This window comes from Condylura cristata, unplaced genomic scaffold (genome assembly GCF_000260355.1).
Source record: "Condylura cristata isolate star-nosed mole 26May11 unplaced genomic scaffold, ConCri1.0 scaffold00001, whole genome shotgun sequence".
NCBI lineage: Eukaryota > Metazoa > Chordata > Mammalia > Eulipotyphla > Talpidae > Condylura > Condylura cristata.
The window spans coordinates 61,412,296-61,425,703 of NW_004567102.1; the positions used below are offsets into that span (position 1 = coordinate 61,412,296).

Sequence of the window (13,408 nt, forward strand, 5' to 3'; positions counted from 1 at the left end):
ATATATATATATATTTACACATAGAAACAACACTACTAAAAATCCAACTGTATTCCTCACCTTACAAATGGTGCCTTATATATAGTGTACTGACCTCCCATTCTCATTCTCTTCTGTTAAATACTAACTAACTGGTCTTAAAGTCTGAAAGTGAACTTTTGATTTATTTGTTTTACTTGCTTCACTATATTAACACATGAGTGAAATCATATGTACAAAGCAGAGTACCACTCAACTACATCTAAAAAAGGTAAAATTCTAGCTAGCATTTACAAAAAAATGGATTTACATAAGAGGGCTTTATGCTTAGTGAAATAAGTAAAAGACCAACATCATATGATTTCAAAATAGGACATGTGTCATTATTTTAAAGTTCTAAGTTTCAACACTGCTTACTAATGATAAGATTATAAACAATAAAACAGCTTTGTTCAACTAATTTAAGCACCCGTTAATTCATAAGTCCAAGCTAGAGTCATGTGTTTTAAAATTTGTCCTGTCTTCATTCTCAAAATCATTTTTTGTTCTTTCCTGCTTGTTTTTCAATTTACTGTATTAGATTCAAGGACTCTGAATATTCATCTTTCTACCCCCAATGTCTGGCATAAGTGTTATGCCAGCTACTGTACCACCTGGTACAAAAGGTGTCAAAATTTTGAACACAACTGAACTTCTGACATGACCAACTTTGTCATAAATGTACTTATTAACATACTGTAAGTTGGTAATTATAGGTTATTAGTAACATGGAATCTAAAATTCAAAAGCAGGTTTTTGTTGTTTTTATTTAAATGTAATTTAAATGCAATGCTTAATAGTTCTATAGAATTAAATTTACAAATGTGGCATTTTGTCATACTATCATAACTTACAGATTGCTATCACTCTTTTTTTTTCCTTTAGGCAATTATGAATAAACTAAATGAAAATGAGTATGGACAAAAAGAATAGCTCTGGCACTGAATGTCAAAGAAGTAACACTTTATATTTGTCATTCTTGTCTTGGTATTATATCAAATCTCTACAACAAATGAAATTCTCTTAATCACATGATGATTTTATTTAAAAAGGCAATAATTTTTCCAGAAAAACCTTAAAAAAGTGTATTTTGAAATAAGTGGCAACTGATTCACATTCATAAGCTCTATTCTGCCCTTGATATTTTGGGAAAAAATAATATATTCATTATATTACCCTTCATTTTTGTAGAATATATGATTTCCCCATAAAATTCCCACCACCAATTCACCTGTGCATCTTCACCATAGTCACACGTGCTCTTCCCACTCCTGTCTTGATCCTTCTCCATCCTTCTCCCTCCTTCTCCTCTATAGAATGCCTCTGACCTATCGTTGCCTGATGATACTGATTTGTACTTTATTATAGTTGCTTCTTCTTTCTGATTCTGTATTTGTTTTCTCTATATTCCTCCTATAAGTGTAACCATTTGACATTTTTCTTTTTCTTTCTGGCTTATTTCACTAAACATAATCCCTTCAGCTGCAAATGGGATCAATTTAGCCTTTTTGATTGCTGAGTAATATTCTATTGTGCAAATATACAACATCTTTTTGATCCAGTTATCTACTTTTGAGCATTTGGGTTGCTTCCATAGCTTAACTATTATAAATTGTTATGCAATAAACATAGGGGTACAGGTGTCCTTTTGAATTAATGTTTTTGTGTCCTTTGGGTAGATTCCTAGAAATGGAATTGCAGGAACATATGGAAGTTCCATTTTTAGCAGTCTGAGGAACCTCCACACAGCTTTCCATAGTGGTTGGAATAGTCTGCATTCCTACCAGAAGTTTAAGATTTCCCTTTTCTCCACATCCTTGTCAATATCTGTGTTGTTGCTAGTTTGTTTTGTTTTGTTTTGTTTTTAATGTATGCCATTCTTACTGGTGTAAGGTGGTTTTTATTTGCATTTCCCTGATTACAATGATGTTAAACATTTTTTCATATGCCTGTTGGCCATTTGAATTTCTTCTCTGGAAAAGTGTCTTTTTAGCTCTCTTGCCATACCTTGACATTTTTAAAGTACATTTTTATACTTAGAGGTTTTTTTGGCCTTAATATTTCAGTAACTATGGTGGGCTAACGAGAAAGACATATATATTTAAATGTAATATTTAAGTACATTATAAATGAGATGAAAACAGCTCATTTACATACCAAAGGATCTCTCAAAATTGTAAATTCCATATGCCTTTGATAGCCTGACTTCAGGCATAGAGATGTGGAGATGTTTGATGTTTAGAGAGCAAAACTTGTACAGAAAGGAGAAGGACTTTATTCATTATACATTGGCAAAAGATATTCCTTTTAACTTTCTTTGAAGATGGAAAATACTATCTTTTTCGACCAGAAAGTTCATCTATCTCTGTATAACCCTCACTTGGGGCAAAACATGTTTATATGACTCTCAAATAAGCACTTCCTATCAGAAACCATGCATGACATTCATATCATCCAGAGAAAATTGGAATTAGGAACAGCAAGCACTTAACCTTGACATATCTTTCTAGAATTTATAAGATAAACATAAAGTTTTTATAAACTTGGAATTGTTAGTACATAGTTATTGATGAAAATTGATGCTTAACTTGCTGTTTATAAGTGTATTACCTAAGAGAATATATATTTTGAAACCATATTAAGCATATCACTTAAAGGTTTCTTTTGTATTTTAAGGGAGAAAAGAAAATACTGTTTTAAACTCCAAGTAACCACAAGTATGAAACCAAAATCTTACCTAGGATATTTTAACCAAACTATGTATTTTCTTTTTAAGTTGAAATAGTCAATTTCCTACTTATACTATTTTATGTTTCTTTCATATTAAATATTGTTAACTGGTGAAAAATTAATGCAAACAGCATTGAAAGCTTTAGATCTCTGTAGACGCCTAAGTATAATAGCAGAGTATCCTTAATTCATTTTCATATTATAAAAGTAGTATGATTATTAAGCTATAGTTACAGTGATGACAAAAATACATAGAAAAAAAAAAGCATTTAAACTGGGTGCTTAAAGAGTGTGGGAAGAGTTCACTATTATAAGTAACTAAACTGTCTTAATGGATCCTAGCTAGAGCTGACTACAAAGATAGAGTTACTGTTCACATTCCAGTACAGATTTTTATCATGAGTGTGCTACATAATTAAAATGACCTACACTTGACTTGCCCAACTAATATGATCTTGTGAAAATCTGAAAAATTTGGGCCTCCTTGGTGGCACAGGGGTTAAGTCTCAGTACTATTAAGCTATCATCAGCCACTGTGGCCTGAGCTGGATCCAGATTGAGTTCAATTCTCTGGCCAGGTTGCTAAGCCACATGGCGCAGCAGACTTCTCCTGTCTCACCTACTGCTCCCTTCAGCAGTGGATTTCAATGGATGTACATGTTCTGCTCCCCATCCTGTCTCTGCTGAATCCTCTCACCCCACACCTCTAGTCTATACCTCAGTTCTTGTATGCATAAATATATAAAAATAAATCTTTTCTCTGCCTGTGTATTTTTTTTTCAAGATTTATTTATGCATACAGAACTGGGGTATAGGCCAGGGGTACAGGGGCCGTGAGAGGATTCACCAGAGACAGAGTGGGGAGCAGAACAGGCCTACTGACGAAATATACTGTTGAAGGGAGCAGCGGCGGGCCAGGAGGGGTCTGCCACGCCATATGGGTCACCTCCAGGGCAGGGATTGAATTCGTGCTGAAGTGGCTTTAGCTTCTTAAGTGCTGAATTTACCCACTGCACCACTAGGGAGGGCCCTCTCTTCCTATGTTTTTATCACAATAAATTAAGACTACCTACTACACATTTGATCCTCCTGCCCCTGGTCCATATTTCTGGCTAGAAACCACATGCTTGCTGCTCTATCCAACTGTTTGTAGTAGTTTTACCATTTCTTTGTCAGCTCTGCACTACTTTTTCTCTCTGATTTTCAATGAACTATATACCCCACTGTTTTTCACAATAGTGACTGCTGCACTTATATAGTGCATAAAATAAATGACCAGTTTTGCCCTAAGCTTTGAATCAGGTCTTTTTCAGAAGTTTGTTACAAAAGCAATGAAATGTGGTTCAAATAATGGTAAGGAAAAAAAGTTGTACATAAAATATACTAAGTTTTCTGTGGAACCCTGGACTTTTTAATAGTTTAGAACTTCAGGATTTGACATAACCTCTTCTAATTAAAAATAAATAAATAAGTGTTCAAGTAAATGCTAAGTTAATCATATATATGCTTTCCACAAACTAGAAACCCCTATGTAATAAATTGTACTTTCCTATATTTTGGAGGTTTGGGGACCCAGATAAAACAACTGTATAACTGTTATTATAAATCATAACTGATTCTATTAGTTAACTAGTGTTTTAAAAACATTACACATTTTACTTATTTTTTTTAAAGTGCCAACTTTAAAAAAGTTATTTACAATTAAATAAACTTTATTACAGGATCAAAATTACTCAAAATACATATTTGTATGGTAGTTGTTGGCAAAATGATCCTGAAATTGGTAGTTGAATGTTCTGATGAACCTCAGAAGGGGAAGTTAACCTTGGCACTTGTCTAGGAGTAACTGGGCCCTTGGAAAGAAGGGTAAAGGCTATTTATAGTCCTAACCCTTAGTACTGGTTGAGTTCAATCTAATCTAAGATCTGACCTAACCTTTCTGATGTAGCATGGACCAAAGCAGAGTGGGGCCTTGTGCGACCCCCACAAATCTCAGAATTAACATTAAGTTTCATATTAGTCTCCTATCAGTGACACATGCAAGGCGAATTGTTTAACATGATACAGTGTATGTGTGCATACTAGCTACAGCATATATAAGGGTGTCAATTCAAACAAATTCATAACCTCATTAAACCTTTTGTTCCCATTCTATATGTAATAATATTGATAGGAAGAACATCTATCTTATTTGTTTTCCTGAGGTCTAAATAATCACATAACAAGCCTAATACAGTGCTTGACATTTGAAGTCTTCTGAATAAATGTGAATTGTATCATCAATGTCATTATGATTACAGAATCATGATTGACTAGAATCAAAGGTGTCATTTTCTCAAAACTCTTTGTGGATCAGCTTTGTCTTGGTTCTAATTCATTTATTGTTCTATATCTGAAACACAGTTCCATATCTGGTATTACTTCCACCCTCCATCAGATGACGTAATCCAGCTTGGAACACACAGTGGAAATCTCTGAGAAATTTAGTAAGTTTGCAGACATGCACTGTGTTGAATCAATGCTGGGATATGTCACAGGAGACATTAATGTGTCATCAGATTTTACCTAATTACCAATGACCATTACAGTCTCAGTTTTTCAAAACTTAAGGTGAAGACAATGGACCTGCTTGCTAAAGAGCTCCCCTGGCTTTTAATTTCCTAAATAATAAAAGGTGTTTGCTTACTCTGTGGCAATTGTTGAAAGAGAAACTCATGCATCTCCCAAGGCTACTGATACTGAAGCAGTACTGATATGGCTTACATTTCAGTAATGTGTACAAAATTAGTGGCAAAAGACATATCACAGATGAAAAGAAAGAATATCCCAAGACACTGCACAAAAGCCCTTTCCTTATGAAAGACTGAAATAAAGTTACTATAGCTGGACCAAAAAACAAGCAAACAATAATTATCAAGACAAAATGAAAAGTATGTAATAGAGCAGTATGCAAGGAATGTTGGATAAGCCAGAGAAGGACTGTGGTACTAACCTGAAAGCTGAAGCCTATGTGAGTTGGCAGTGTAATTTTCATTTGAGAAACATGATTAATGAATCATTCCAGAAAAGGGAAGTGTATATACCTAGTGTCCAGATGACTTATATTCTATGAATTTTTAGGGCCAAAGAGTAGGAAATGACCACCACCCAGGACCAAGATGGTGTTTTTACATTATCAATTTATTACTAATTCAATAGTTATATAAGATAACTTCAAAAGGTTTTCTTTTTTTTTTTTTTTAATTTCTCCATGGGCAGAAGAAAGAAACCAAAAAAACATTTACCTACAAAAATGCTGTGTGAATCAAGGTCCAAATGACCTTAATCAACTGGCCATCCACACCCTGTGCAGAGATAGGGAAATATAGTCCTGACTATGTTAATATCGTGGGTAGAATGCGGCACATTAATATAGGAGGCCTTCTTTAAGAAGAATTAAATGCCCCATAACACAGAATATCTCAGGAAGAGGAAAAAAATGCTATTTATATTTAGTTACCAAATACTGACCTAAAATTGGTAAAGTGTTAAACCTGATATCTGCTTTCAGAAAAGGAAAAACACAGACTAGTTATGGGAACTGGCTTCTAATCTTGGGTACGTTGTGGTCCCGAGCAAGCCACAGAACCTCTAAGTTATAGTTTCTTTTTCTGCAAAATGAAGATACTAATGCTGACTTAATTGAATTGTATTAAGTTGAAACAAGGAAATAACACATCAAAAGCTGAGTAGACTACCTGATACATAAAAATCTCTCAGAAACTGTAATCGCTCAGAAACTGTTTTTATTAATTTGGGTAATGAACTAAATTTCTCAGTACAAGGTATAAGTAAAACATTTCTCCTTATAAAATATTGACTGAATATCTCAACTCTGAAGTCACTGCATGTCCATATTAATGTCTATCCAAAGAACCAAAACAACACATTCTGTTTTTTTAACTTGTCTGATCAAAAGCAAACCAGTACCTCATTCAACTTGGATGTTGTGGATAACACCACCTGTCTATCTTTCTTACAGCTGTCAGAAACAAAGTTTAGATCCACTTCCCAATTTTTACCCCAGCTAGTATGTGATCACGTCTGTATTCAAAATGTTTTAGCTGTTCTAAGGGGTACTTTTATTCTAAGAGATAAGTATATTTACATAAATGCATATATTTTCTATATTTGAAAACAATAAGTTTATTGTTTCTATATAAACAAACAATAAGTTTTACTGAGGGGGGATATCTGATCAGAATTAGCATTCAAATTATTTGAATATAAAATAAAATTCAACATTTGGAAGGAAAAAAGAAATGAAAAAGAACTTCACATATGTGAAAAGAATGAGTTCCAACACTTAACGGCTTTATTTTTAAATCTTATTAATCTAGAATAATTACGTGACATTTCAAACCTTGCCTCTGAAATCCACAAATACATAAACACACACGGTCTGTAGAGTACTTATATCTTAAATTGTATATAAAATATGTTTCTGTTTATATATTCTAGTTAGAGAAGAAAACACATCTGAGATATCCAAATAAAATATCAAAAAGTTAAAAATCTTCAAATTTTAAAAAATGCTCAAATTTGCTTTTCAAGTTTGAATACTGAATGTATTATTTTAAAGCTTTTCATGACCTCCTTCCTTGCAAGCCTAGTATTTTTGTTAGGTAAGATATCAACCCTAATGCTCCATGACCGGTGCTATTTATAGAGGTGTGGGTGACAACTGTAAGCTAGTGGGGCTTTTGACATAGCAAAGAACAGTTTCCACATGTAAAAATTCAGAGAAACCTCTTCTCACTGCCCCAACACACAGATTTGTCAGCCTCTCATCTCCCAAATTCACTCTCTGTTCAGTATCATTGATCAAGATAATTATTTAAAAATCCTACTTTAAGCCAGCACATTAACTCTCAATGGCCTGTCAATTTCCATTCTTCAATTTTCTAGTTGATAACTATGGGAAAATGGTAGCAATACCTTCAGCAGTGATCTCAGTCATGGTGGGTAGAGGAAGGAAAAGGCAGGTGAAAGGTTCCAGTTAAGTGGCACTTCGCAGAGTATGGATTGGAGAACTTTGGTGGGGGTTCTGTCAGAAAACGTGAGGGCTCTTCGTCTTCGTTTTACTGGTTGTTTCTGCTGCTCCTTTGTTGTCCTGTTGAACTTTGTCTCTTCTCTACGGAGTTCTCCCCCTGGAAACAACCTGAGCCCTTTCCAAGCAGCACTTGTGGCTCAGCAGAAGTATCAGCTTCGAACAAAAATAGCCTCATCTCCCTAAGACTCTTTGCCACTTTTTTTTTTTTTTTTGGCACTCTAGGGGAAAACACACACACACACACACACACACACAATTCTCTACCCCCAAAGACAGGCAAAAAAAAAAAGGCAACGGAGTTAAAGAGAACTAAGCCCCCGCTGTTTCCCAAAGATAATTACAGACCGTAGGGTCTATGTCAGAAAACATGAAATAAACAGTTGAAAGTAACCTTATCTGTGATAGCTCAGATTTATTCTTAGTGCTCTTGATTCTCAGAACATTCTTCTTCGCCCTATTTGGTGTGGGGAGGGTCCTGAAATGTCTACCAGAGGCAAAGGGAAGGCTAATCTTTAGTCACTTTATTCAAGTTGACTCATTAATGGTCTAAACCTGCGTAACAAGTTCAGTGACTTATATAAGACTACAATTAAAATTGTAGCTATTAAATACTGATGATTTCTTTCAGGAAATTAATATGTTCAAAATATTAGCCAATAAGAACTAAGCAATGTGAAGTATATTTACACTATTAAAGTGATAACTAGATTTTTCATTCTCTGAAATACTTCACTAAAAAAAAAGTCTGAATTTATTTATGCAGTAAAAGGAAGGGAAAGTGACATAAAAGTTAGAATTGCAGCCCACATTTTAGTAAAATTTTCACCATTTCCCTACCTCAACTTTAGAAAAAATAAAATGAAAAGGATCATAGCAGCTAACAATTAGCCAAATTGGCTGATTAGCATTTCACCTTCCCACTCCTAGACAGGTGTTAATGAGCAGAGAAATATTCAATAGTTGGTGGTTGGAAGGAGAAGGAGAATCAAAGGGCATTGATAATCACAAACTCTAGTCAATTTGTGATTAATCAAGGGTTGACTATACTTATCTTCTATTTCATTCTCAAGTTCAACTCCAAATGCTTCTTATGTAAACTTTTATTCTTATTTTCTATTTTTGATTTCAAAACTTCTGGAATTTAAAAATCATAAAGCAAGTCCATGTACGTGGTTCTGGCATATGCGACTCAGAACACTGAGACAGCTGTTTCCATTGATGTCATTCATGTGAGCAGCTCTGCCTTTCTCTTTGGCTTGTTCCTTGCACAATAGAAAGTGTGTATATATCAGATGGATAAGTAAGTAATCTTAATTCACAAAACAAGAAACAATTCTAGGTAACACAATTTTATACAAGTTCTAAAACTTTGGAGTAGATCTAGATAGAGGATTTTGACTACAAGAATACCTTTTCCAAGAGGTAAGTCTCTGTTGCCCAAAAGGGGCTGACTACAAACTAGGTTCACCAACAAATGGAAAAATGCAAATTCACAGCACCTTATTGGAGCACTAGCTGCTTTCACTTTCTAATGCCAAGAGTAAGTAAATAAAAGTGTAACTCTCATTCTACCCACAAAGCCTTCTCCATTCAATAGCACTACAGATGCTTCACATCTTCATTGGTCAATCACTTTCACTGTAGGTAATGGAATAAATAATACTAACTTATGTAACAAATTAAGAATTTCTACTAGACAGAACCAAGATAAAATGAACTAACTTAGAGGGGGTGAGTATAATTTCAAACTCTAATTTAATATAGGGACTCCTTGGTGGAGCAAGGATTAAGTCTGTTATCAAGTTACCTCCAGCCATTGCCATATGAGTTCAATCCCTACCAGGGAGCTGACCCACATAGTACAGCAGACCTCTCCTGTCTTGCCTACTGCTTCCCCTCCATTTTGTTCCCCCACTCTGTCTCTAGTGCATTCTCTAAAACCCAGGCCACCTGCCATATCTCTGGCCTACTACCCTAAGTTCTAAGCATAAATAAATAAAAATAAATTGTTTTTAAAAATCACACATGAACCTTTATTTAATACAAATTTGTAAAATGACTAGAGAAAAGGCACTAAATTGCTAATGATTGACACTTCCCAATCACTAATTTTGTTAATAGATTCGGGAAGGAAAAAGAGTAAAAAATATTTTAGCCAATAAATATGTTTAAGTTTTTAAAACCCACTTGTTAGATGAATAGACAGGTTCAGAAATCAGTACATTCCTCATTTAAGAAAAGTTAGTAGAACTATTTCAGGTTTCCTAAAGTTAATTTGTGAGCTATATGTTTGTGTTTCAAATTGAAGCGTGAAGTTTACCAAAACAAGGAACTCACATTTTCTAAAACTAGATAGCGCTTTCTTCAGGACATTCAAAGAATAAAACTTGATAGCAATACCTCTGTTTTTTGTCTTTTTTCCCCCCTTTTTCATTTTTAAAGATACTAATATTAAAGGACTATACTAGGTTATTGTACTATTCACCATGACGGGAAGTGGTAGTTCTCACTTTTCAGTGATAGCTTCTAAAGAACTCTCACAATTTCCATTTCTGGAATATTAGCACAGGTAGACTTATCCTAGGTCTTTTGTATACTAGAACAATAATAAACAGGGGTATTAGTAGCTGACCTGGTCTATATAATTAATTCAGTGATAAATCATGAACATTTGTTCACTTATGAAATGTTGCATCTAGCCTACCATGACTCTCCAATCTGATTATATTGATTATTACTCCTTTTCACTACGTTTTAAATATCCAAGTTAATAGAGAGAAATATTAATCCTTAAATATATTTTTTTTAAATCTGCCTACTCTCTCAGCTATTATCATAAACTAAGTCAGTATCTGACTCTAAACAAGATACTTTCATCCACATTGAATTTCAGAACAATAACATACTATTCAGGAGGCAGTCACTGATTTCTATCAAAAAATCATAAACTACAAAGTAAAAGTATTTTAAAAAGTCATGGGCCCTCCCTGGTGGGGTTAAAGCACAGCACTAAGAAGCTAAAACCACTTCAGCATGAGTTCAGTCCCTGCCCCAGAGGTGACCCACAAGGCATGGAAGACCTCTCCTGACCCACCCACTGCTCCCCTCAGCACAGTACTTCATCAGTAACCCTGTTCTGCTCCCCACTTTATTTCTGTTGAATCCTCTCAATGTCCCTACACCTCTGGCTTGCACCCCAGTTCTGTATGCATAAATAAATAAATCTTTAAAAAAAGATACTTCACTATCTTGTTCAATGCCAATCCATTTGTCCCATAGAGCGAGAGAATACATATATGCATATATGCATATAATGGGAATAAATATTTACTTACCACTAGTCATCTATTTCTCAAGGATGGATATATTTGAGAGCTGTTAGTTTTCCTTAGAAACTGTTTTTGCTACTCCTCAACGTCTTCTCTTTTCTAATATATAGACACAAAAGCTGATACTGGAAAACATAAGAATTGGCATAGGGCACTCACTGGTGGCACAACAGGTTAGGATGCAGTAATGCAAAGCTGCAGCCTGCAGTACAAGTTCAAACCCCCACCCAGGAGGTGATCCACATGGCATGGCAGATCTCTACTATCTTGCCTGCTGTTCCCCTCAGCAGTGTGCTTCGTTGATCTGCCTATTCTGATCCCCACTCTGGTTCTGGTGAATCTTCTCACTGCCCCTACACCTCTGGCCTGTACTCCAGTTCTGTATGCATAAATACACAAATATTAGAAAAAAAGAATTGGTATAAATAAAAGTAAAATAAAAAAAAAACCACTTGTACAATATTATACACTGAAGCAGAGTGCAAACAAATTTGTAGGACATATAACTGGAATAAAAGTGCTCTTCACTTGAATCTTAAAAAAATAATGAGTATAACTTTTTTATGGCCCTGACTTTTAACATTAACTTTAGTAGAAGACAAAGATAAATAAATGGACAACTGGAATGATTTTGGATAGAAGAGGTGAGAAATAGTGTGGCATAATGTAAGATATGATGTTTGAGTTTATGGAATAGAAGCTACTGCTTCAATGCCTCTGGTGTAAATTACCAGGAGAAATATATGTAAGAGAAAAATGCTTTACTTCTAGCTTTTTAAGGGAAGAAAAAGTTGGCAAAACAAACTAGATATAGAAAAATAAATATTTACTTTTAAACCTTAAAGTGAAGAGATAAAACATGAAACTACAAATGTTCAAAGTGAACTTCAGGGTTACCTGATTTTATTTGCTTTCATCTGAACTTGAAATTTCACCACATGACCCAGAAATTCCTCTGAAGCTCACTTGATAAACTCAGTCTTCAGAATTACCAGAAAAGGCTGAATTGAACTATTAGTTCATTAATCTTACTTCATCTCAGTGCTGCTGTTCACTTCATTTTAAATTGTTTTGTGTTCTATTTGTGTCATGGAAAATCATTCCGGCTTACTTCTTTCTCTAAATGGCCTGTGCTCATTTCTTTAACCAAGGCTCAAAGTCGTTCCATAGGTTTGGCTTACGATCTGATTATTTAGAAACTGTGTAATCCAGTTGGTTTCAAATGACAGGAGGCATTCCAGTGCAATTAAAAACGTTCCTCTCTTTAACTCTGACTCATGAATAGCTGAGTCTCCAATATCAGACTTCTTTCCTCACACACATTTGACATTGTCAAACATTCTCTCAAATATTTGCTTGCGTCAATCCAGTCTTTGGTTAACAAAGGCAATGGATGCCCCTTCCTTCTCACTGATTCCCTTCTCCTGAAGAACTGGCTGGTCTGCTCCACTGTCCTCTTTATAAGAATCTGCAATACCCTACAGGAGGTGGTCCTGATGAAGTCCATATTCAGAGCACTGCTTTCCTCTCTGCAGCTTCTCATACATGACCTTCAGTCTAGTTTTAGATGCTGATTAAAAACGACTTATGATGTATGCTTCTTTTCTTTTTCTTACCGAAGCATTAGTACCTCTCTTATAAAAATGAAATATATACTAGCTTGTTCTTCCATGCATATTTCTTTTCTCTAAAAATATTTTAAATGGATCTATCGATTTGCTAATTGGAAAAAATCTCCTCAACATCATGTTCTTTTTATTCTGATAGAGTAATATAATCTGTTGTAGCTGGTTTATCACTATGAAATACCAAGTGGAGTCACTGCATCTGTGAACTTACTTTTAAATAAGGAACACCTTGTATTTATTAATTCCACAGCTCAACAAATATAATTATTACTGCTTTACACTTCCTTTGGCACTACACTAGATTCTAATGATACAAAAATGAACAAGACAAAGATTTTGTCTTCACTGGTCTCAGAGAATAGAAATACAAAAACAAGATAGATCAAACATTATAATGCAGCATTCTAGACTAAATGCAATGTCCTAAGTGTCCGAGAAGCTTTAATGTGATAGGAAAGCCTTCAAGAGGACATAAGTACTTGAGTTGGGTTTGAGGTGTAAGCAATTATTTAAATAAATGGTTGACTGAGGACGTAATTCCCAAATAGAGGCATATATATATATATATATATATATATATATATATATATATATATATATATATATATATA

The 13,408-nt window shown here is 34.5% G+C and overlaps 1 protein-coding gene across 1 annotated transcript in view; it reads right to left on the bottom strand.

Moving 5' to 3' along the window:
• The window catches only part of TRDN (triadin), a 132,005-nt gene extending 123,943 nt beyond the window's left edge, over positions 1 to 8,062 (bottom strand). Inside the window, exon 1 of the mRNA XM_012734005.1 lies at positions 7,726 to 8,062. Coding sequence (XP_012589459.1) covers positions 7,726 to 7,747 — 22 coding nt within the window. The 5' untranslated portion in view covers positions 7,748 to 8,062. The remainder of the gene's footprint in view (positions 1 to 7,725) is intronic.
• Positions 8,063 to 13,408: the final 5,346 nt, after the last annotated feature.